At 58.5% G+C, this 23,490-nt stretch overlaps 1 protein-coding gene across 1 annotated transcript; it reads left to right on the top strand.

Annotated features, from left to right (window-relative positions):
- The first annotated feature begins 14,767 nt into the window (after window positions 1-14,767).
- FAAH2 (fatty acid amide hydrolase 2) lies at window positions 14,768-22,886 on the top strand. The gene is made up of 11 exons (XM_086619538.1): window positions 14,768-14,965; window positions 15,158-15,240; window positions 15,539-15,672; window positions 16,016-16,225; window positions 16,663-16,782; window positions 17,289-17,424; window positions 18,250-18,367; window positions 19,112-19,231; window positions 20,169-20,280; window positions 20,956-21,150; window positions 21,249-22,886. Exons 1-11 carry the CDS (start codon window positions 14,768-14,770, stop codon window positions 21,422-21,424), a joined length of 1,602 nt encoding a protein of 533 aa, XP_086475664.1. The 3' UTR covers window positions 21,425-22,886.
- The last annotated feature ends 604 nt before the right edge of the window (window positions 22,887-23,490 follow it).

Here is a 23,490-nt window from a genome sequence, read left to right on the forward strand (position 1 = left end):
CTGCGCCGGCGGTCGGCCAGGCGCATGGTGGTTTGTCCCCTTCTCTCCTGCCAGGGGAGGGGTCTCTGCCGAACCACGGGTGTCCTGTCCCTGCCCTCGCCATTCAGTATCTCCGATAAAACATCCAGGACCCCCGTTTGCTGTGCCTGGCTGAAGGCTGTTCTGAGCCCATGCTCAGGAGGGTGGGAAGTGGCATGGGGACAGGGGGAGCTGGGACCTGCTGACCCTACTGAGCTCCTGGAAGACAGCAAGGAGCTCCTGCACACCGGGCTCGGGCTGAAAAACCCCTGTGAGATGCCAACGGCTCAAGCCAGCACTGGGGGCTGGGAATCTGTAGCCAGAGGGCAGAGGATGTTACTGAAGGGTGGCCAGAGCCAGCTCAAACCACCCCAGGCTACGGCATGAAGCACACCTCCTATCCATGTGCGGAGGTGTGCCGGTGCCTGACCCAGCTTGCCTCCTGGTGACAAGCAACCACCAACACTGGAGCTGCAGTCTGACACCTCCTCACCTGCAGCTCCAGCCCTGCACTCACCAACACTGAGCTCTTCAAGAGCTAACAGTCTGCTCAAAAGTGCCCTAAAATACCCCAAAACACCTCCCTGGCGTCGGCAGCCCAGCCTTTGGGCTTCATGGGGTGACCAGAGGGACCACCTGCCCCAAGCTGGGCAGCCCAGCAGGGCCACTAGGACCTGTTTTGTGACCAATTCAGCTTTTTCAGGTGGCTGTTTCCATTCCGTACCCAGCTCCCCACCAAGTGTGAATTGTTTGTGGGCAGGAAACGATGGATTCCTTCTTTACTTCCAAATCTCAACGTTGTTTTCTCTTGTGTGTCTTTTGTTTTTGTTGTTTTGGACATGGAATGTTCCCAGCATTTGTCTATCTTGGAGACCAGGCGGGAAGTGAAAGCAAACACTGTGCTCAGCCGAGAGCGAGGAGGCTGCGGGAGCTGGAAATTTAAAGCACGAGATAACCCCAAGCACTTTCCGCATCTTACAGCCAGCCCTTGGCTGGGCCTTTTGCAACAACCGGGTGTCTTCATGCAGTGTCTTTGTTCCTCATTCCCAGCTCACTGTTTCCCATTAGCTGCAGGAATCTCAGCCCAGGCTGGAGCTGTCTCAGCCTGGCCTGCCCAACCTGAGCCACATGCAGGAGCAGAAAGCCAAGAAGTGTCTCCATCCGCCCCGGGCCCTGCACCTCTATCTGCTCCAGGGGACAATCTCCAAACTGGTTCCGGTCCTTCCCTCTCTGCCCTGTCTTACCACCATACCAGCACTCCTCCAACGCAAGGACCAGCCAAAACATCCTCATCCTTCCCAGTCCCCACAACAGTTCCTAGCCTTGCCCTGACCCTTATTTGCTGCTTCTCCTCTCCTCCTACCCTTGGTGAACATGTGTTGTGTGGTCAGGGGAAAATCTGCCCCCACTCAGATGCCGGGCATCTTCATGGGCATTGGTGTCTTCAGAATGCATCCTGGGGTGCCTCTGGCCCAAATTTTATAAAGAGCAAGGTCCAGTAAAACTCTCAGGTGTCCATTGAAACACAGAGCATCCTGGATCCCCTTAGGGCAATGGAGAGAGCAACTACCCTGCAATGAAAAACTCCTGGAGGAGCTGGGACACGTGGAGGTGGCAGCGGGTGGAGGTGCCTGGCCATGCAGAATCAGATGTTCACCTGTGGCATCTGAGCAGCACAGGGTGCAGCGGGCACCCCGTCCCCCTGGGGTCTTCCTCTCATCCCCCTAGGGTGTTCCCCTCACCAGGCTCCTTTTAACCAGCCAAGTGTGATTTCCTGCTTTCCCTCAAGCTGCTCGAGGAACCTCTTGACATTGCACCTGAAGTCTGAAGAACGATCCTTCCTTCACCGGGGAGTGGGACGGGATCTTTGGTGCATCCCCCATTTTCCCAGCAGGTACCTTTTTGCAGGACAGATCAAAACAGCCAAAATGCAAACACAAAGGACTGCAGAGGCAGGTGCCTTCTCTTTGCAGTGGCCCTTCACAAATGGGTGGGAAACACAACGGTGAGGACCAGCCTTGTGTAAACCGATGAGTCCTCCTGCTCCACGGAGAATCATAGAGCGGCCTCTAGGCCCCTCCATGAGGACTCCTCCTTCCACACAGCCTCTGTGTCCTCGTCAGAGCCTCCACAGCCCCATCACTCCCGTTGCTGGGCCGTGGGTGCCAGCCCTGGGCAGCTCTCAGCCCGCGGCCCAGCAGCCATGCCCCCGGCAGCCGGCAGCTCAGGCTCGCTGCTCACCAGCCCCAGCTAATTATAGCTCAGCTGTTTATATACCCTCAGCCTGCAGCGGCAGGAAGGAAGCCTGGAGGACTCACTCTACGTAACGGGGCTCCCCACCCCTTTCCCACTTCCCCCTCCCACCTGCACCCCCCGCGTGCGAATTCAGCACTTGTGACAACACACCACAGCACAGCCTTGTTTTTCGAAGCTGGTCACAGCCCACGGTTTCCCCTTTCTGCTGTGGCCAGGGCTGGCAAGGCCACTCCTGGGACCCTGCTCCAGGCTCTCTGAACTGCCCAGCTCCTCCGCTCAGCTCCGGGCACAGATTCCCCCTCTCTGCGCCATACGCGGTCGCCTCCTGCATCCTCAGGTTGGCAGCTTCTTGGTCCCACAGCTTTTCTGGGGACACAGAGGCTTGTCCCTGTCCCTGTGCGTGGCTGAACCATGTGGGTCCTCCCCAGGCTGTGGGCTCCTGCAGCCTGCGCCCATCTCTGGAGCCGTGGCTTGCACTGAAGCACCCAGCGGTGGTGGGTCAGTGCTCTCCTTCTTCGTGCAGGCTGGTCACAGCATCTCTGTGCCGGTCCTTCCACCCTGCCCTCACACCCCAACACACGGCACCAGCACAGCAATCCCGTGTCGTTTGCCAGTGGCCACGCAGGACTGAGCAGAGTGCAAGGGAACCCCTCCAAGCCGCGAAGGTTGTCTGTCTCTGCAGGGACAAGTGACTGCCAGCCATTGCTGAAGGGTGCCCGGGAAGCTGCCCTGTGCCCGGTGGCATTTACGGTGGTGTCAGAAGGGGACAGCCACAGCAGGGAACGGCAGAGCAGAGCCCCTCACCCACCCCACGGAGAGCAGCAGCAAGCAATGACCCAGCACAGCTCGCTGGGCTGCAGGAACGGGAACGGGACGGGCTGTGCCTGCCCCGTGCTGCTGGGCCGGGCCGGCGGCGGCCGAGCCAGCACTTTCCGTGTTTGTCTGGGCTGTTAGATAACTTCGAAAGCAGAAGCTGGAAGGGCTGGCGGCTGAACAGTTTGTTCTTTCCGACTTCCACACGCTGCTGCCTCAAACCACAATGCCTCGCAGGGCCCAGTGGCGAGATGCTTCAACCACAGCGCAGCTGTGCCCGCTCAGAGAGACACCGTGCAGAGATCCGCCGTGTCACCCCGTCCTTGCCACCAAAGCCCCCTCCAGCACGTTTGCCCCCGCAGCCCTGCGCGGATCTCTGCCCTCCGCTCCCTGCGCCCTCTGCTCCCTGTGCCCTCCTTGGTGCCAGAGAAGGGACCACAGCAGGGGTCTCAGCCCTGCAGCCCAGGCCTGGCACCGCGGTGAGGAGCTGCTGCCACCTCCTGGCCGTGCTCCCAGCCCCTCGGCGGGCTCAAGGGTGCAGCCCGGCACCCCTACCGGCAGGGCATGTCTCTGCCAAAGGGCAGCAATGGGAAGTGGGTTTAGGTCACCTTTGGGTTGAAGCATCTCCCGTTTCCCCGGGCAAGGAGGGGCTGCCGGGGCTGCGATGCTCGGGTGCCGTTCGCTTGGGGACCAGGAGTGTCCACACAGCATCTGAGACCAAAGAGGGTGTTGATCCCCGGCATGGCATGGTGCTGTGCCTCAGTTTCCCAGTCACCAGGACGTGAGGACATGAGGCACGTATTGCTCTCTGCCACAAAGGGAAAATAAGCAGCTCTGAGACTCCCTGCAAGGCTGCTCCGCACCTCTGCACCTGACTGCAGTGATGGCAATGGTAGCGCTGGGAGCAGAGCTGCCCAGCCATGCAGGCTGGGTACCTGGGTCTGAACCAGGGCTGGGATCCCCTCGGGTGGCAAACTTGTTCAGGCTGGGGCTCGCTCAGCTGGGGACACAAGCAAGGCTGACCGCAGACCCACAGCCCTCCTGAGCTTCGCCTGCTTTGGTCACGCTGTGTGCCATGGTGACCAGAGAGCCGCGGGAGGCCGGGGGTGCCGCAGCGTGACCAGGCACCATGCTTCGACTCACACCACAGTCACCATGCACGAGGCAGAGCGGGGAGGGGACGGTGGCCCAGGCAGGAGGCACACAAGGACAGGCAGTGTGCTCGCCCGCGGTGTTCGGCCAGCACGTGGGGAGCTTGTGGCCTGGCCAGTCAGCCCTGCAAGCCCTGGAAAATGTTTTGGTGTTGCCAAGCCTTCTTTCTCCCTCCGGTGCCCACCGACCTGTGAAACCGACGTCCTAAAAACCGCCCCAGAGCTGGCACAACACCCGCTCCCCGCATCCACCTTGGGAGCCAACATGTCCCAGCAACGTGCCTCTCCTGCTGTCCACCAACTTCCCCACGGGCAGGGGCTGCGGAGATGCCCGGGGGATGGCCAAGGGAGTCCACGGATCACTCAGGCAATGGAGGGGCTGAGGTAGGACACATCATTGTGAGGTTTTAAAGGTGAGAGCATGCTCTGCAGCTGCCAGTGTGGTTTGCCTTCACCTAGGACAGGGTGTCCTGGGGAAACTGCGCAACCTCAACAGCTCTGCACCGAGCACGTTGGGGAACAGGCACAATCAGAGGCAGCAAGAAAGCTGCAGGCTCGTGTGCTTTCATGTGGTCTCAGGGCAAACTTGTTTTCAACCTGCCTGAGATGAGGGCAGGTTCAGGCTTCAGCTCCAGGGCCAAACTCAGGCTCCAGCTCTGCTTTGCATTCCCCGCTCCATCCGTTCTCGCGTGCTCCCAGCCCAGCATGGCAGAAACCGCGTGATGCTATCTGCTCGCTCGTGACTTCCACCAGCTCCTCAGCAGCCCTTGGCACGAAAACAAAAGGAACGGGCCAGATGCTGAACTAGCATAAGGCAGGGATGAAAATCCATCCCGCAGGATTTAAAAGCGATGAGGTTAGTCTCCTGCGGAGTACATTTCTTCAGCCTCAAGTCCTCTTGCTCCCAGCTATGAGCCTCCTCTGAAGAGGAAGCCAAGATGCACAGTGCTCTGGGCTGTCCTGCTGCCCGCGCTGCTCCTTACAGGCTCAGGAAGAGCTTCCCATAGGAGAGACATCCCCAGTGTGGACATCAGAAATAGTAGTCCCCTGGAGGGATGCAGCTGCCGTCATGCCAGAGGATGAGGAGCAGAGCCCAGGGTATTTATTCATTGCTTTGCACACTGCGTTGCTCCCTGGGAGGAGCAAAGCAACGACACGAGGGGCGAGATAAAGCATCGCTGCTGCAGCTGGGCTCGCCAGGAGCCTCCTCCACTGCTCTGGGCCTGCAGGTGCATTTAAGGTCAAACAGAGGAGAAACTTCTGACATCAGCAGCACTTGGATTCACTGCTTTCCGTGGCGAGGAGCGCCTGGAAAAGCTCTTGGCCACCTTAAGCAGGCTGCTCCCTACCCCAGGGAACTGGCCTTTGCACACCGCAGCAGGGTCGGGATGTGCTCGGCATTTGCCAGATCCACTTGACCGGACTCTGTAAATGAGCTTTTATATAACTCTGCTTTCTGATTGCTTCCAGCACCTTCCAAGGAAAAGCCACAGGCATCCGAAAGCCTGCACGCCTACTGGCTATGAATGGTCTGCAAGGAGCTGGTTCCCCCAGTTACTATGAAGAGCTGCCCATTCCCACAATGAAACCATGCAAGGCAGCACCAGATCCTCTAGGTTAGACTCGAGGTGCCATAGTGGTGAATAGGCTGTTCCCGTTATTGCTACACAAGGAGCCTGCAAGCAATCCTGTGGCTGGGACAGGCCCAGGAAGGGGACGAGCACAGCCTGGCTCCCCTCACTCTGATGGCTTCTCCCAGGCTTCCCGGCCACATCTCGACTCTCCATGCCAGCAGCTGCTGGAAACTCAGCAGCCCAAGCTTGCGTTCAGCAGTACTGGGTGTACCTGGTGTATTAGGACTAACCCCATCCTGTTGCTCTCCGCAGTGGAACGGCTCCCTGGGACCACGGGCAGCTGTCCTCACAGCGATGGAGAGTGTCCAGCTGATGCTGGGACAGGTCCCCGCGCTCCCCCAGATGGGAGCTCAGCGGGGCGCAGTGCTCCGACGTGGTGAAGGAGAGTGTTCCCACGAGCGTAGGCTGCCCGTGCAGGCAGGCTGCCTGCGGCAGAGCTGGGAACACGGTGGCCCAGGCTGGCTCCCTGCGAGCGGATGTTATTTTTAACTCCCAGTTCCTCTCGTTTTTGCCGGGCGGCAACTGGTTCTGCTGTTTGCTGAACAATAAAGAGCCTTTTTCCCCCCTCCACTATTTCTAGGCTATTTTTAGGTTTTTCTCGGTGGGTCTCTGCCACAGACATTTTCAAAGGGCTGGAGCAGTTGGCTGCTTCACATGCCCAGAGGAAGAGGAGGGATGCACAAGGCAGGAGGTGCCAGGAAAGAGAAGTGCTCCCTGAACCAACCAGGGAGGCACATGCCTTGGAGCAGCAGCTGCCCTGCGCTATACACGAGAGCGAGCTCCTCTTCTCACACACAGCCATGGCATGCAAGAGTCAGCCTTGCCCTGAGGGAGCTGTGATGCCCACGTCTTCCCAACTGTGCCAGCAACAGCCTTCACCCCTCCAAAGCCCAACCAAGGGACATCCTCCATGTGATGCCAGCAGAGCTAGGGTCCTGCGCTGGTCCTGCTGCAGCCCAGGGAAAGGTGCATGCACAGAGGCACAGGGAGGGACATCTGCTCGAGGGAAGCTGATGGGACAGGACCTGGGGAGATGTACAGGGCTCAGGATGTCCAGAGAGGGTCGAACATAGCTGTGGCAGTGCAGGAATCACTAGATGGGCCAGCAGAGCCGGGGTCAGCCGGTGTCATGTGCAGGCTTGGGATAAGGATCAGCCCCCCACGGGACCCTAAGTGGGAGAGGCTGGGGGTCCTCTGATTGCAACCCGCCCAAAAAAGGCCATTTCATCCCAGTAGGGCTGGGTCTCGACTCTCCTCCTGGGGCAGGAGGAGGTGGTGGTGCCATGAATGGCCCTGCAGCCCTTTTTTCCCTGGAAAATTGCAAAACCCTGAGCTTCGTTGCAGCTCCGAGAAGCTCAGAAAGAGCCAGAACCTGCTGCAGAGCAGACGCCCACTTTGGCCCCGGGCCAGCTCGAACCTTCGAGGCTGTTACGCAGAGCTGGAGCCCCACCAGCACGGCTCGGCAAGGGCACCGCAAGCCTGCCCGCGTCACAGGGCGCAGACAGTCCCAGCCAGCTGCGTCCAGGAGCTGGGCTTGGGGGGGGGTTCTGCTTTATCAGGATCTCTCTGAGATCAGCTGTGATCTCGGCATGTGGGTCATGTTTGTGCAGTGGTTTGTAAATGCAAATCGTTATGTAAGTGCTCAGGGTTACTGCGGAGGCTCGGCCGGCCGTGCCTCCCCCGCGCGTGTGCGCGGTGCGCTGCCTGCCTGCTCGCCCATGCCGTTAGCAGGGCGACAAGCACACGCGTCCCTGCGCGTCTGTGGGGGCTCTGTCACTGTCCTTGCTCTTCATCGAGGTGCTCGGTGCGTGCGTGCGTGCACACGAGGTCCGCACGGGTCGGCCACCCGAAGGTGCGAAGGACTGCGCACAGCACCGGGGCTGCACGCCTCGGGGCTGCCAGCCGCGCGTGCGGGCAGGGCTCACTGCGTGCTCCGCCACGCGCGTCCAGCAGCAGTGTTTACCCTCCGTTTGCTGCTGACCAGGCGCTGCTCTTGCCACTGCCAAGAATGCCTGCGCCTGTCCCAGTAACCCAGCTCCTGAAGGTCGCTGGCTGGAGGCCGGGCTTGCGTCTCGTCTGCCTGGTTTTATTATTGATCGTCCTTATCATAGCTCGGAGAGAACATCACGTCCCGAGTATCCAGGGGCAGGACAAGGCTTTCCACCTCTTCTGATGCCTTTTGCCCAAGCTGTCTCTCCCCACTGGAGAATGCGCAGGCACCGAGCATCCCGATGTCTGCCCTCGCCTCTGCCTGCATGCGCGAGCCATGACACCTGGAGCTGTAGGGGGGAGAGAAGGTGCCCAGGGACATGCGTGGCACTGTGCACGGGCGCACAGGCCAGGTCTGCCCCACCTGGCACGACCCTCCCCAGTACCGGACCAGCTCATGGAGAAAGCTCAGCCTTCATTTATTGAGAGCTTTATATTATTCTGTGGAGAGCACAGTGGGAGTGCAGGGCAGACAAAACCAACTGCAGCTCCAGGACGTTGGCTGGTCAAATTAAATTGGGCTTGACCATGCTAATTACCATACATCAGCCATCACGTGACGGAGCACATCCTTGTCATACTACAAACCCTCTGGTCTTTGAGACGTTTCCAATACGCCAGAAGACACAGCAGGGCAGAGCCGACCGAGGCAGCCTGGAGGGCCCTGGCAACAGTCAGTCAGTGCCCCCCAGGACACATGCAAACAGGACCAGCATCACTGAAAGGCAAGTCCTTGGGACAGGGACTGGACCAGCACAGGGCTCACCCCAACTTGACCCACATGCTTGGATAGGGAATGGTAGTGGGTTGTTCATCGCTGGGACACAAGAATGGCCCCACAATGAGATCGGGTGGCTGGGTCGCCTTGGGGATGGTGGCACCCCAGCCCAGCCCTGTCGGATGCCACCATGCCCCATGCAACCCAACCATCCTTTGCCTTGACTTGCACCTAGGACAGCCCTTGCATGGCAGGGTTTATAGGGCCAGAGAGGGGCAGGTGGGACACCAGTGACTAAGTCTTTGCCTTGCTGGGGACAGTCCACCAGTGGGGTCAGACACACTTGCTGGAGAGGAGTGGAAAATTCCTCTCACCGTGCAGGCACTCCCTGCAGCCTGAGCACATCGGCTGTCATCTCACAGGACTTGGCATGCCCCAGAGTGTTTATCAACACCATTTCGCAAGGGCCATGGCACGGCTTGGCAGGGGCACACAAGCTGCTTGGGCAACTGGCTCTGCTGAAAGCTGGTGCTCTTGGGAAATGATTCTGCAGCCTGCCCTGGGCAGTGAGTCACTGCTGAGAGTCTGGTGCGTGGCCATCGTCATCAAAGCAGCCATCAGCACCTGATGACCATTAGCATTTTCTCTTCCTTTCTGGCCTCCTGAATTCAAGGCACCAAGCTCTGAGCTTCACTGTTGGCCCTGTCTCAGTCCCACAGACCCCTTCTCCTTGCTCCTCGTGGGGCTGGCTAACACACAGGGCTGGTCTCCCTTTCTAGGTACCCATCACCCAACTACCAGCCAAAAGACTGAGAGTTTAGCACCAATCCCATCAGTTTCTTCCAGCTTCCCTCCCTGCCTGTTCCTAGTAGTGTTATTAAGCTGTTAAACTCTGCACACTGGGATGCTCCATCTCATGTGACTCTCCCAGCACACACTTAGCATGTACACAAACACAGATAGTGGTAGTCTCCAAGGCACTGTTCAACTCTTGGGTCCACAGAGCAGATCCCAGCTCCAGTATCCATCCCCGAGTCACATCTGCATCCAGAGCTTCCCGTAAACCTCCAAACACCTCTCCTTGGCTTTAGTTTCACCTGGCAGGGTTGTAAATGACCTCGATATGCTGGTCCCCTCTTGCCCAAGGTGTGCTGCTCCTTCCACATAAGGGAAATGGCTTGGGGGGGAGTTAGCCCACTCCTTCTGGGGCGTTTGGAGGTATCAGCAGGAGCAACAGCATGAATATGATGACAGCACATCTGGCTGAGGGCTGCTGTGCAGGCATGGACTGGGCAGCTGCACGCTGCTTGAGAGATGACACAGGCCAGCAGGGCCAGCCTGTCCCAGTTAACTTCAGATGTGCAGAACTGGCACAAACAGTCCCCTCGGGCAGGGAAGGAAGTGGGCATGTCCTGGATGATGCTGGCTGAGCAGGACAGAGAACACAGAGTTGAAAGCAGGCCAGTCCTGGAAACCAGTGTTAGCCCCGCCATTGCTCTAGCTGGTGCTGGAGATGGCCCACCCTACCCCATGGTCTTGTACATGGTCACGATCAGCGGGTGGTCACCGGGGGTGTTGAGAAGGCACAGTGTTGGGGATGGTGTTCTGCACTGCCGGAGACATCCTGGGGCCCAGGAAATTTCTTGACTGTTCCTGAAATCTCGAGATGCACCCCAAAGCTCTGCTCAAGTGGGAAGCAGGTATCAGGTTCATGGGATGGTGTCAACCCTCCTGGGGTAAAGCAGCAACACGTGCCTGCCTCCTAGCCCCTCAAAGGGGCCCACAGCTCCCTTCACACCAAAGGGCTGCAGGGCAGGAGCCTTCCCCAGCAGCCAGAGCCCTTCGTAGCAGAGCTGGGGGTGCAGGGACCAAAGCTGGGGGTTCCTAGAGTGGGGACCACCCAGAGGAGGCCAGCAAGCTCCTAAAGTGGGCATCACACAGCCCCTTCCCCAAATCTCCCGGCAGCTGGGGCTCATGCCGCAGCACAGCTGGAGCTGCAGCAGAGAGCAGGCTTCGTGCGAGCTGGCCAAGACGTTCGTCGGAGCAGAGGCATGCATAAACATTTTGTTTAATCAAGGGCTCCGGGCGAACACAGTGTACTCTGGCTCCGTGCAGCGGGGGCAGCTGCGGCCCTGCGGGGCCGGTGCCGCGGCAGCCGAACGGCAGCGGCAGAGCGACCTCCCGTGGCACCGCCCCGGCCCCGCGGGGCTCGGCACCGTCGCTGCGATGGCAGCGGGCAAAGGGAGCCCGAAAACACCCGTCCCACAGCTCTGCTCGGGGGGAAAGCTGCCCTCCAGCTGCCCGCAGCTCCGGCCGCATCCAGGAGGGCAACCGCTGGGCAGCTGTGCCGCTGGGCAGTGGGGGCAGAGGGCAGGGGCAGGGGGGCTGCCTCTCTCCTCCGCCCCAGGTCTTCTGCCCTCGGTACCAGCCCTGGCCACGGGGATCTGCTCAAGGAGGATCCAGGTGACACTTCTGCCTGTAGGGCTTCTAAAGAGGCTTTTTTCCCCAAATGTGGCCTCGGCTCCAGAAAGGATATTTCACTGCTCCGAAGGTGCCTGTCCTGCGTCTCAGGAGGGGCTACAGATCCAATGTAGCAAGCTGGAACAGTCTCCCGGCACCATCCCAACCCTTACCTGCTCCCTCAGGAGACTCCTTCCCCACCCTAGACGCAGCAAGGTCTTGCCCCCAGGGCCCTGGGATTCCCAAAAGGAGCAGAGCGCCTTCACCCCTATTTCCCAAGGGAAGTCAGGTGCTCCCATCCTATGGAGCAATAAATGCCTCACGTGCACCTGTCAGACTCTGCTGCTTCACTTTTGACATTGTTTTGCAAGAAGAAGGAAAATCCATCACGTTTCTTGGACCCTCTATCCCACCCGTCACAGCCCTCTACACCCAAGCCCAGCCAGAGGAGGACGCACAGCCATGGCAGGAGCAGCTGGACTGATCCTGCCTTCACTGGAGGCTGCAGAAACCAGTGAAGTGCCCATGGGGCCTCTGAGTGTCCCTCTACACATCCAAGGAGCCTCCCAGTGCTGTTCTGCACAGCCCGGGGGACCCAGGTGCCTTCCTGCATGCTCCTGGGACCTCGGAGTGCCATCCTGTGCAGTGCCAGGACCTGCCATTGCTGCCCGAGAGCAAGGCAAGGCAACATCAGAGACCTTTCTCTCCAACCCCTGGCAGTTACAACACAGGTACTCAACAGCCACATCACCCCTGCCTGGCTCCTGGCAAGCTCGCAAGAAGACAGCTAATGGTAACGCAGAGCACAGCGTCCCTCAGCGGTGGATCTGGTTAAGAGCAGGCTCGGAGGAACCACCTTTAAACATTTTTTTTATTTTTTTTTCTGAGATCAAGTGAGAATTAAGCATCTGAGTTGTTGTGTTTAAATCTGAACCTTTAAAGGTTTCTTCCCTCTTCCCCTACCCCAGCACTGTTCTACACAAAGCTCAGTCTTCTTCTGAAGCTTTATTTTAAGGGTAAGTTTTAAATGACTCAATTTACAAAGGAAAGAATGGTGCTGTCAGGCTCTTTTTCTTGTTTTGATGTTCCGAAAGGTTTGTTGGTTTTTTTTTTGCACTGGGGAAAAGATCCAGAACAGCTTTGGTGAGCTCAAGGAAGGCAACCGGAACACGGTATTGTCAATCAGCACACGCCTCTTTGCTTCCCACCAGCCTCGAGCTCTTGCTGCTGAGCCTGTTTCATGGTCTCCTGACCAATTAGTGGTTACAACATGCATACATGCAGCGAGCAGAACCGCTCCAACTTTCCATACATTCTTGCTAATCTCTTGTGGTTTTTTAAGTCTTTGGTAATAAAGAATGACTGGGGATAATGACGGGCATAAATTCCAGGAGCGCAAGGCCCTGAATCATGTTTTTCTTCTAACCAGCTGGTGTACCTTGGGATAAAACTGTGGGACAGGTTTTGATGCGTGAGCTTCATTGCGTATTTCCAACCTTCTTGCTCTTGGCTGATTGTTTTTTAATCAGACTGGAATTAACTGGCTTCTTACTGTGCATGTGAGGTGGTGTTTGCTTGTTTGGTTGTTCTGGTAATTGAAAAGCAGTCTTAAGTCGTTTTAACCTTAGGCTTCCAGTTCTTAGTGCTTTATTTCTAGAGCACCTTCTATCCCATTTTTGCCATTTTTCATGGAAATGGAGCTCCACTGGGCTATCATGAACTATGGTAGCTGTTCTTTTGGCTCGATTCCCAGAAAGCTCACCAGCTTGACCTAATGAGAAACAGCACAAGCTGATATCTGGGGCAGCGCTGCTATATGACATGATTAGCAGGGATGGAGGGAGCTCATGCCAAGTACGTGGCAGCTGATCTGGTATGAATTTCAAAGCTCTATTCTTGAAAGTTGAAAGACAAAGATTAAGGGACACACTTTCCACGGCAGACAAAACACCAAAGCTGAGCTGCTTAAGGAAGATCTCTGCTGAAGCTCCTGAGCAGCAAAGGAAGCAGAGACCCAGGACAGAAGTGGTTTTGCTCATATCCCTCTCTGCCAACATTTGGGGAGGACTTGAGTGGGGAAAAAATGGCAAATCCACCAAGAGATTGAGGGAAAAATTTACAAACGCAGTGCTGGGATTACATTCAGGAGGGACATTCTCTCCCTACCTCCTTTCAGAGGACACATTTCACTGTTCTAGCTCTGGAAGAAATCTGTGGGACAGCTGACTTACCCAGGCCACTCCTAAGCTCTGAGGAAGTCTCCTCATCCCTGATTCCGGATCTGGGAAACTGAAGATGCAACTGCCAACAGTGCCAGAAGATTTCACAAGTCAGGTATTAACAAGTCCTGACTTACAGTTTTTTCTAAGCAGGTGACTTTGGGGCTCTGTTAAGCCACAATTGCACAGATGCAGGTGCGAGGCAAGGTCAGGGCTTGCACACAAACCCTTCCAACCTGTACCTGTTGTAATCCGAGGGTGCACAGGTGCTTACATATTGGGGGGGAAAAGGCAAAGGCTACTTAAGGACACAGATAAGGCATTCCAGCAATGTCAGGGAATTGGAAAAAATAGCTTTTAACCTGCCTTTGCGCTGTCAGCCCCACGCACGCTGGCCTGCCTGAGGAAGCACGGAGCCCAGCGCTGCGTGTCACCCCCCTGCGTGGGCTGGGGTGTGCGGTCTGGGCAGGAAAAAGGGGAAACCGGGTGATGAAAGTCAGCAAGGGACAGATGTTTCCCTTGTCCTCGTGAGAGTATGGGACTTCTCCACTGTTTATAGCTGGAGGAGCCTTTCTGAGCCCCTCACAGGTCTCTGGTTTCTGAATCCACCAGTGGATGGAGAAGCATTCTGTGCTTTCCCAGGGCAAAGGAAACTAACTCCAAGCAGGGAAAGCCGCTTCCCCTTTCCTTCCCTCCCCTCCTCCATTCGCATTAGGGAGAGAAAAAAATGTTTCTTTGATAAGGGTTTGTAAAAAAAGAACTTTTATCAAGATGACTTTCCTTTTATCTTCAGCTTAGGTTTTTATGGGACAGAGGTCAAGCCAATATCCTCCCGGGGTGCCTACGCTGCAGATTATTTTTATAAATGCTGCCTTGTTGACTTTGCGGTCATAAAAGATATTCACAATAAATGAATCCCCTCATCTCCCTCGCTTTTCATTGATAATTTAATTGCCAACTATGAGGAAGGGAGGAAATGTAGTAAGGCCAGCTCGGATGCTGCTTAAATACTTGCTTTAAAAAACACTGTTTTTGTCCCCAGCAATACTGATTCCTGTAACTGTTGTCTTGAGGGTTGCGGATTATCCAGTGCGCTTCCAGTTCCTGTCATCAGTGCTTGTTCGGACATAAGTACGCTAACGGTTGTCTTTTATGCGGGAACAGCTGAAGAGCGAAGCTCAGCGTTTAGAACGCGAAGGAACAGCAGGATTAGATGGGAACTCCGAGCCGAGCCGAGCCGCGGCAGGGCCCCGCGGGTGGGCGCCGCCCCACAGACGCACATCTCCGTTACAGCCGGACCTCCGGACAGGCTGTTGGCTGCGGACGGGCAGCCTCTGCACGAAACGGCGAGGCCGCCCGCCCCCCTCACGCCGCCGCCGCCGCCGCCGCCCCCCGGTAACGCCGCGCTCCCGGCGCGCAGGGCGGGAGGGGTGCGCGGCGGGGCGGTTGCTGCGGCAACGCGGGCGGCGCCCTGACGTCACTTCCGCGGCAGCCGAGCGGCGCGGAGCCATGGCGTTGTCGCGCGCGGAGCGCTGCTTGGCGCGGCTGCTGCGGCTGCTGTCGCGCGCCTGCCTCGCGCTGCTGGGGCTCGTGGCCCCCGCGCCGCCACGCGCCCGCGCCGCGCCGCCGCGCGCCGTCCCGCCGCCGCGCCGCCCGCTCCTGCTGCTGCCCGCCCGGCAGCTGGCGGCGCGGCTCCGTGCCCGGCAGGTGCGACCGGAACCGGGGCCGGGGCCGGGCCGGGGGGGAGCGGCGCGCCGCCGGGGCCGCTGCGTGCCGCGGGAGGGCTCGGTGGCGGAGGGCGCGTCGGCGTGGGGGCTCCAGGGATCTCCCGGCCCCTCGGGGGCCGCCCCGCTGCCCGCCTGCTGCTCAGCGCGGTCTCCGCTGTGTTCGGTGCTGCAGGTGACGTGCATCGAGGTGGTGGAGGCGTACGTGGAGAGGATGAAGGAGGTCAACCCCCTCATCAACGCCCTCGTTAAGGACAGGTGAGCCGGGCGAGCCCCCCGCCTTCCTCCGCACCGGGGGCGCAGCGGGGCCCGTGGCTGCCCGTGCACGGCACCGTGCCAGCTGCTTCCGCCGGCGCTGCTGGTGGAGGTTTGGCGGGTGCGGGAGTGGGCGGTTCGTGCAAAGACCATTGAGGGGTGCTGGGGAAGTCTTATCTTCCGTTACCGACTCCTGCCGTGCGCTCAGCATCTGCCCGCCCTGCAGAGCCACCTGCTCCTTGCCAGTCCCCCGAGGCTGGGGAGCAGTGCTGGTGCATCCCCACCGGTTGCTTCTTTACAGGTTTGAGGAGGCCCTGCAGGAAGCCCAGCAGGTAGATAAGCTGCTTTCGGAGGGCCCTGGCGATGACTACCTGGAGGAGAAGTTTCCCTTGTTAGGGGTTCCCATCACCATCAAGGAGGCCTTTTCTCTCCACGGTGCGTTTCCCTTGCTTCTCTACAGCTTCGCGGGCCATGACTTGCTCACTCTCGGCCACGTGCTCCCCGGGGTGGTGGGTGGCTGTGGCAGGGCACTTGGAGGAAAGTGGCTTCCCTTTCCTTGATCTGCACCCCCATGCACCTGGGCTCGTGTGTCTGTGTTCACTTTTAGCACCCCAGTCAGTGGGGGGGGTTGTGCTACCTGAGAGCAGAAGCCCTTGCTGGGGATCTGCTTCTCACAGACATCGTCCCTGTGGCTGGCCTTGGAGCCTGTTGCCCCCAGAGTGAGCTTGGGGGAGCTGGCCCTCACACCTCCCTCCATCTGTTGATCCTGGCACCGCAGGGATGCCCAACACATCTGGCTTGGTCAACCGCCGCAATGTGATCGCCACCTCAGATGCTACAGTGGTGTCCCGGCTGAAGCAGGCTGGTGCCATCCCGTTGGGCGTGACCAACTGCAGCGAGCTGTGCATGTGGTATGAGTCCAGCAACAAGGTCTATGGCCGGACCAACAACCCCTATGACCTGCAGAGGATCGCAGGCGGCAGCTCAGGTGAGCCTCAGTGCCTCAGCATGGTCCTGCATGAGCGGTGGGTTAAAACGCAGCAAGGAAAGAGTACCCGAGTCCTCTACACACTGCGTTAGCTTGTCGCTAGGCTCCTGCAGAGCTCACAGGCCCCTTTCCCAGGCAGCGCAGGAGGCCATTCGGAAGTCTGACTGCTTTGCACCTCCTGGATGTCACACATGGCATCAGTTCCACTGACAGTACTCTGTCTTACTGAAAGTGCAAACACCAGTGCTGGTGTGGCACTTTGGCAGGGAAATCCCTGTGGCCCGCATTCCCCAGCTGTCCCCTAGACATTGCTAAAGCTGGGGCGGCTCCCACCCCATCCGCGTGAAAGGGAAGTGGCCGCTGTGAGCTGCTCCTGCTTTGCTGGGTGATTTGCACTATAAGCCTGTGGAGTTTTTGCTGTATTTTCTCCCATGCAGGTGGGGAGGGCAGTGTCCTGGCAGCTGCCTGCTCAGTCATAGGCGTGGGCTCCGATGTCGGTGGCAGCATCCGGATGCCTGCCTTCTTCAACGGAGTCTTTGGCCATAAACCCACGACAGGTAAAGCAGTGAGGGGATCTCCTCTCCTCCCCAGCAGGAATACCAGTAGGTGGAATGTAGAATGTGGGAGGAACCTGTTGGGGACACTCCTGTGCTTGCCTCTGGTGGGATTGATGCAAGGGGACAGGCAGCTTCTTGCATGGGATAAGCCTGCTGCCTGAGCACAGCCTGGCCTTGGCAGTGGGAAGCTGTTTGGTGGCAGAACGCCAAGCGCATGGGAGGTGTTTTACCCCTGGTATTGCATCCTCAGCGTGGGATGTTTTTCCCAAGGTCAGGATCTGCTGCTGGGGTGTTTCCTTGGCAGCTGGTGTCCCAGCTGGCTGCTGCTGCTTCTTCTTCTTTCCCTGCCCTGTGCACCTCGCCATCAGCTCGCAAGCGCTGCCCATGTGTGCAGTCGCTGGGCAACAGCCTCCCCCTGTGCCCGCTGGCCACCCTCCTGCACGGCTTGCCCTGGCTGGAGCTGGTGCTCACGGGGTGGTTCCCACCGTGCCCCTCTGTTCTCGTAGGGGTGGTGCCCAATGATGGCCAGTTCCCAAACACTCAAGGGGTGCAGACCGGCTTCCTGTGCACAGGGCCCATGTGCCGCTACGCGGAGGACCTGGAGCCTATGCTGAGGGTCATGGCTGGTCCTGGAGTCAACAAGTGAGTCGCTCCTACTATACAAGCTGTTGAATTGGTCTCAGCTACTTTCTGGCCAGTGCAGTGAGTCAATCCTCTTTGGTGTGTGAGACAGGTCTTCACCACAAGGGTTGCTTGTTACTCGTTTCCTTCCTCCACCCCTGGCTTCAGCAGGACCCTTGCAGCCGGGGCTGTCCTTCCCACCAGCCATGTGCCCTAGGGAACAGGCAGCTGGGATCAGTCGGACCCCCCTTGCAGGTAGACTTCGCCTGTGAGCTGCTTCAGCCAGCACCATCCAGTATGGCCCTTCCCTCTTGGGGCTGGCCTTTCTTTTGGGTCTTAAATGTGCTTTTTCCTGTTGCTGAATAATGAGTTTTTCATCCCATGCCATGGCCCTGTTTGGCCTCTTCACAGGTCTATGCAACCAAGCAGCCTTTTATGTGCGTGTACCAGTAAGGAGCAGAGCAGAGATGGGGCAGACCAGGCAGGTCCTGCTTCTTGCTGCAGCCTGCATATGGCTGCTTTCTCCATTACTACTAGTTTCTGCATGGCTCTTGTGCAATCCCAGCCTTGGCCGTGGCCAGGGTCTGCAATTACCAGGTGCATCTTGAGAGAGAAGGATTTTCCTAACGGCAGCAAACATGCAGAACTAGCTGGGACTGACTGGGCGGGCGAGCAGCTGGATGGGTTGTGGGCAGCAGGTGTCTGTGTGTCATCAGGGACTCTCCTTCCCACACTCGTGGGTAGAGCAGGGTGTCCTGAGGACGCATTAACAAGCATGGGAGCAGCTCTGGCTCCTGGGGAGGAGCCAGGAATGGATTTACAAGCAAAGCGCTGTTCCTTTCCCAGGCTGAAGCTGAATGAAGAGGTGTCGCTGGAGAAAATAAAATTTCACTGCATGGATCATGATGGCGGGTCCATTTTTGTGTCGCCTGTGGACAAGGAGATCTTGCAGGCCCAAAAGAAGGTAGGAAGGAACAGAGGTCGGCTCTCCCTGGGGTGAGCCTGGAGATAAAACCTGAGGAGATTCGTCCCAGGAGTTCTTGGAGGTGCAGTGGAATGCTCTGTGCGTGGCTCCTGCAGGGGCTGGCGGGATGGAGCACCGTGGAGGCAGCCCCGAGTCCTGGTCCTCTGCTTCCAGTGGGGAAAAAAGTGGAAAGATCTTTTTCTTCTGTGTTAAAGAAGGAACAAGGGGAAAATCTTGCGAGCAGCTGCCGGTGCCCTTGCCAGCAGCACACGTGTGTTGAAGTGCACCAGAGAACACCACAGCGTCCAAAGTTTTTGGCCCAATTTCCATTGCAATAGCTGTGTTTTCCTTTCTTAAAGTCTCTTGTCCGTGTTACGGAGCCCTGGGGGCACATGGCACGGCAAGGGACGGCTCTGTGCTTGCCGTCTTCCCAGGGTTGCTGCCTGGCATTTAGTCGTGCAAAGGAACTTTTTTGGTTTTCATTGAAATCTTCTGTGCTGCCCTTGGTGCTCTGCTGGAGCGTTCCTGCGGGTGGCGTGGAGGGCTGTTTGGGGAGCTCCAAGGCTGTTCAGATGGAGGAGGTCCTGCTGCTCAGGGCGGAGGGAATCGGGCAGGAGCTGTGGATCCCCTGCGTGGCAGCAGAGAGGAGCTACTCCTGGGAGCAATCCTGTCTCTCGTTTCTATGGACTAACCGCAGCACATCATATCCTTGCGGAAACAAGCCTTTCCCACTCTTCTCCTCAGGTGGTGGAGCACCTTGAAGGCGAGCTGGGGGTCCAAGTTCAGCGCGTGGCAATCCACAAGATGAAATATTCCTTCCAGATCTGGTCAGCCATGATGTCATCCAAGGACAGCGATGGGCAGGTGTGTCACACTGAGTTGGCAGAGGCACAGATTTGGTGGCAGCAGGGAAGAATCGGATATTTGGGGCCAGCCATGGAGAGCTGTATTCCAGACCCACCTGGGGGCTTTCTCTGCTCCGTCTGTCCCCCTAGTCCTCCTTCCGTTTCTGCCCAAGCCACACAGCCCCTTCTCCCCTGCTTCATCTCATGCGACGATGACGTGGCTCCCAGCAGAGGGGCAATATGCTTTAGGGAGGGAGAGACCGTTTTAGCATGTTGGCTTTTTCTGTGCAGGTTGGTAAGTCAGCCGAGCACGTCCTGCCTCGCTCTTACCTCCGTGCTGCGTCTCCTGACGTAGTTTGGGATTAATACCCGTTAGGATGCCGGGACTGAGGCAGTGGATTAGCGGCTTTTCAGCAGCACGCCTGCGCGTGTCATTTTTTCCTTGAGTTGTAGCCACTGCGCTGTGCTCTGTGCACACATGGAAGTATTTTGTAGCAAAAATAAACTCTCCGGAGTGTTACAGCTCCTGCGTTCCTGCCACACAGGTGGCGGTGAAAAATAAACCAACCCACCCTGCTAAGGAGGGCATGCCTGGTCCCCTCTGCCGCCTGTTTCCTCACCCCACAGCCATGTAACAGCAGTAAATGCCTCCAGGAGACATTATCCAGAGCGTCATCCCTTGCGTCACGTCAAAGGAGGTGTACTGAAAGGTGCTGCTTTGGGGTGCTGCAGAGCAGTGTCCTCTTCTTGCTGTCCCTGGCAGGGCAAGATGCTCTTGCTGTCACTCTGGGTTAGTGTTAGAGCTGTGTAACCCTCCTAATGGGCATCTCTTGTCTGAAAATGGGAACAGCTTGCATCGGGATAATTGGAGAGCCGGAGATTTCGCTGTCTGTCAGCCTGTTCTTCCCCACCACGCACGCATGTGCTGACGGAGAGAGCGTGCGTGTGTGTTACAGGAGGCACAGATGTTCACGGACCTGCTGGGAGATCATGGGAAGCCGGTGTGGCCACTGTGGGAGCTGATGAAGTGGCTCGTGGGGATGTCTTCCCACACTCTCCCAGCTATCGGTAAGGCCAGGAGGAGCCCCGGGGTGTGCAGAGGTGGTGGTAGGGCAAGTGAGTCGTTGAATGAAAATAGTGCCCTTCTAGTACCCCGCAAAGGGATGTGGGAGTTTGCATGGAGCAACTTCAGACGGGTTTTTTGTAATGACACTCGGTGTCTTCAAGTCAAAAGCATGCTCGAGGGGGAGGTGGCTGGATTTTTGCTAGCTGGGATTGGGTATCCTGGGAGAAGAAGTGAGGACAGCGGAGCTGCAGGCAGGGTTTGCTCCTGCTGTGAGCCCCAGAACTGCTGGGACTTAGAGAGAGCCAGTCAGGGGTCTGCATTGGTCTCATCTCTTAGCAGTAGATGCCAGAGCCCTAATTAGTGCCGTCGTGCTGCTGTGTAATGAGTGCTGAGGTTGCTCTGCCCACTCTGCTCAATCCCAGTGGCTGGAAAAACTCCTTGATGCAACAGGCAGGCTGGAAGCCTTTCCCTTGGCAAAGCTGGGGAGATGCTGCCCGCAGAGCCGTGCCACATGCGGGAGGCAATCTGTGCTGGGAGCCGGTGTGCCGGCAGGGGTGGATCTGGGGGGCCCCACTGGGAGCTGGGGTGTGCTGCGTGTGGCCAGGCAACGTGCTTTCGAGCCCACTTATCCCATGGTCCTCCCACTCTCCGTTCCTGTTTGTGCCCTTGCCCTGCAGCTCTGGGGCTGACGGAGAAGCTGATGAAGCTGAACCCCAGTGGGAACGCCAAGCTGGTGAGCATGGGGAAGAGCCTGCAGGAGGAGATGGAGGCACTGCTGGGGCCTGATGGTGTGCTGCTCTACCCCTCGCACCCCACCATCGCTCCCAGGCACCACTCGCCCATCTGCATGCCCTTCAACTTTGCCTACACAGGTGAGCAGTTCTGACCCCTCCGCGGGAGCACGGGCAGGGGTGGCAGGCTATTTGCCCCGGTTGCTGTGCTCGCTCTGATGCAACCTTCTCTCTTACAGCTATCTTCAACGTCCTGGGCTTGCCGGTGACACAGTGCCCACTGGGCCTGAGCAGTGAGGGGCTGCCGCTGGGCATCCAGCTGGTGGCAGCCTCCTACAACGATCACCTGACACTGGCGGTTGCCCGGTATCTGGAGAAGGCCTTTGGAGGGTGGGTGTTACCTGGGAAAGTTTAGCCTGGGCTCCTGGCACTGCAGGGAGGCAGGCATGGAGACGGTGGCACCCAGCAAGGCGGCGGCAGTGGGCACTGATGTCCAGTCCCATCATGGCACTACTCGCGCGCTCCGCACCTCCCCTTGCACCCTCCCGGGACCGGCTGGCGGTGCCCCCAGCCCCTGGGGAAGCTGGGCTGTTGCCACTGGAGTGGTCTCCTCCCTGCAGCACCCTCTGCCAGGAGAGACACCTGCTGTCCCCATGGCCCCTCGGCAGCCCCGCTGCTGTGAGCTGGCAGCACACTGCCCGCGTCCCGCCTGTGGTGGGCACCTGTCTTTTGGGCGTGGAGACGGCCATCCCTCTGTAACACTTGCTGCTTTGAAGATGCTGAGTGAAGGCTGGGAGAGGAGGTGCTGCCAGATGGCTCAGGGATGAGCATCCAGCACCCGCTCAGGGCTCCCAGGGTGCGTCCATCCTGCTTGGCCTTTCCCTGCCATCAGGGCTGGGACTGTGCCCGCTGCACTGCAAGCTTGGCTTGCGAGCAGGGCTTCCCCCACCCTCTAACCAAAAGGGAGAGGGGCTGAGGGTGTTGGGGGCAGCCGTACGCTTGTCTTGCTGGCGATGCGTTGTGGGGTGGATGGTGCTGGGCTCTGCCCGGTGCGGAGCTGGCGGGCAAGGGAGAAGGAGCCTTTGCTCTTGTGAGCTTTCAACAGCACTGGAAGAGCTCTTTAAATGCTCCTCTCTGTGTGTTGAGATGGCTAAAGCATCTCCTGCCTGTGTCGTCTTCCCCTTCTGCCCCGGATGGATCAACCAGCCTGATTTGTGTCCCTGCCCCTGCTGCCCACACTCCTGCCCGGCCTCTGCCCCATGAGCGGGCGCAGACAGAAGCGCGGGCAGCTGCTCTTCCTGGAGCAGGCAACAAGCGTGAGATGTTCTCAGCAAGGGTGGTATTAAAGAGTCTGTCCAGTTTTCTGCCAGCTGTGTGTCCTTGTTCCCAGTGGCTGCTGTCCCTCTAGACACTGGCCCTGTCTCCACTCGTGCCGTGGGATGTGCCCAGGCTGCCGAGCGCTGCTGGCTGTGGGTGTGGTGCAGGGGCAGTGGTGCAGGTGCTGGTGTCTGCCCCGAGGGTGGCACTTGGCTGCTGCTGGGCTCCTGCTGTAAAATGCCAGGACTGGCCGTGTCTTGGCTCCCAGCAGAGCTGAATGGTGCCGGCGAGCTCTGGCGGTGCCGCGGTCGGTGGCTCAATGAGCCTTGGAGCAGTTGCACAGTGTGACGCTCTCAAAGCGTAAGTGCTGCCACTTTCTCTCGCCACGGGCTGCCGAAGGCCCGGGGCTCCTTGGGCGATGCTGGGCCGTGCCCAGGTTCCTTGGGGACTCGAGGGCGGAGCGGGCGCAGGGTCCCATGTCTGCACACCTGGTGTTCAGTGCTGATGTTGGCTGGGATAAAACCTCCTGGCATTGGCTTTGTGGGGATGTCCTGGCTTGTGTCTGTCCTGGCCCGATCCCTGTGCTGCTGTCTCCTGTCCCCGAGCCACTGATGGTCCCCGAGGGAGGACGTGGGTGCTGAGGGCGGGTGCAGGGCTGGGCTGTGTCTCGCCGCTCACTCGCAGAGGGCACTGCTGAGCCGGGCAAGGGCTGCCTGCCTGGGAGGCTGCAGCCGGAGGAGACACCATCACCGAGGAAGGAAGGAAGGCAGAAACACCTGACCCAGGAAAAGGCACGAACCACGAAAGCCAAAGTGGGTGTGTGGGACGTCTCCTGCAGCCTCCCGGCGCGGTGGCACAGGGAACACGGGCCAGAACCCCAGCTGGAGGGAGCCTGGGAGCTGGGCAGACCTCGGTGCTTCCAGCCAGCGCTCTCGGAGCCTAACGTGGGATTGCCGAGCTGAAGGTGGTTGTGTTTAATGGAGTGTGGCGGGCGCAGATTCCTCTTATGACTGGGATCAGACGAGCAACTGCGTAGCCCAAGGTAGGGCGGTTGGCTGGTGCTTTGGGGTGGCGTGGCGATGGGGGACACAGGCAGAGGAAGGGGTGCGCCGAGGAGAGAACATTTAATCTCTGCAGTCCCAAGCTGACTGGGCAGCCACTAAT

This window comes from Tauraco erythrolophus, chromosome 13 (genome assembly GCF_009769465.1).
Source record: "Tauraco erythrolophus isolate bTauEry1 chromosome 13, bTauEry1.pri, whole genome shotgun sequence".
Classification (NCBI taxonomy): Eukaryota; Metazoa; Chordata; class Aves; order Musophagiformes; family Musophagidae; genus Tauraco; species Tauraco erythrolophus.

What these genes read in the sequence shown, in the direction of transcription:
- FAAH2 (XM_086619538.1), top strand. Translation starts at nt 14,768, where the DNA reads ATGGCGTTGTCGCGCGCGGAGCGCTGCTTGGCGCGGCTGCTGCGGCTG. An exon ending in CGCGGCTCCGTGCCCGGCAG is followed by an intron (nt 14,966 to 15,157) that starts GTGCGACCGGAA and finishes TCGGTGCTGCAG; the next exon opens with GTGACGTGCATCGAGGTGGT. An exon ending in GCTGGTCCTGGAGTCAACAA is followed by an intron (nt 17,425 to 18,249) that starts GTGAGTCGCTCC and finishes TTCCTTTCCCAG; the next exon opens with GCTGAAGCTGAATGAAGAGG.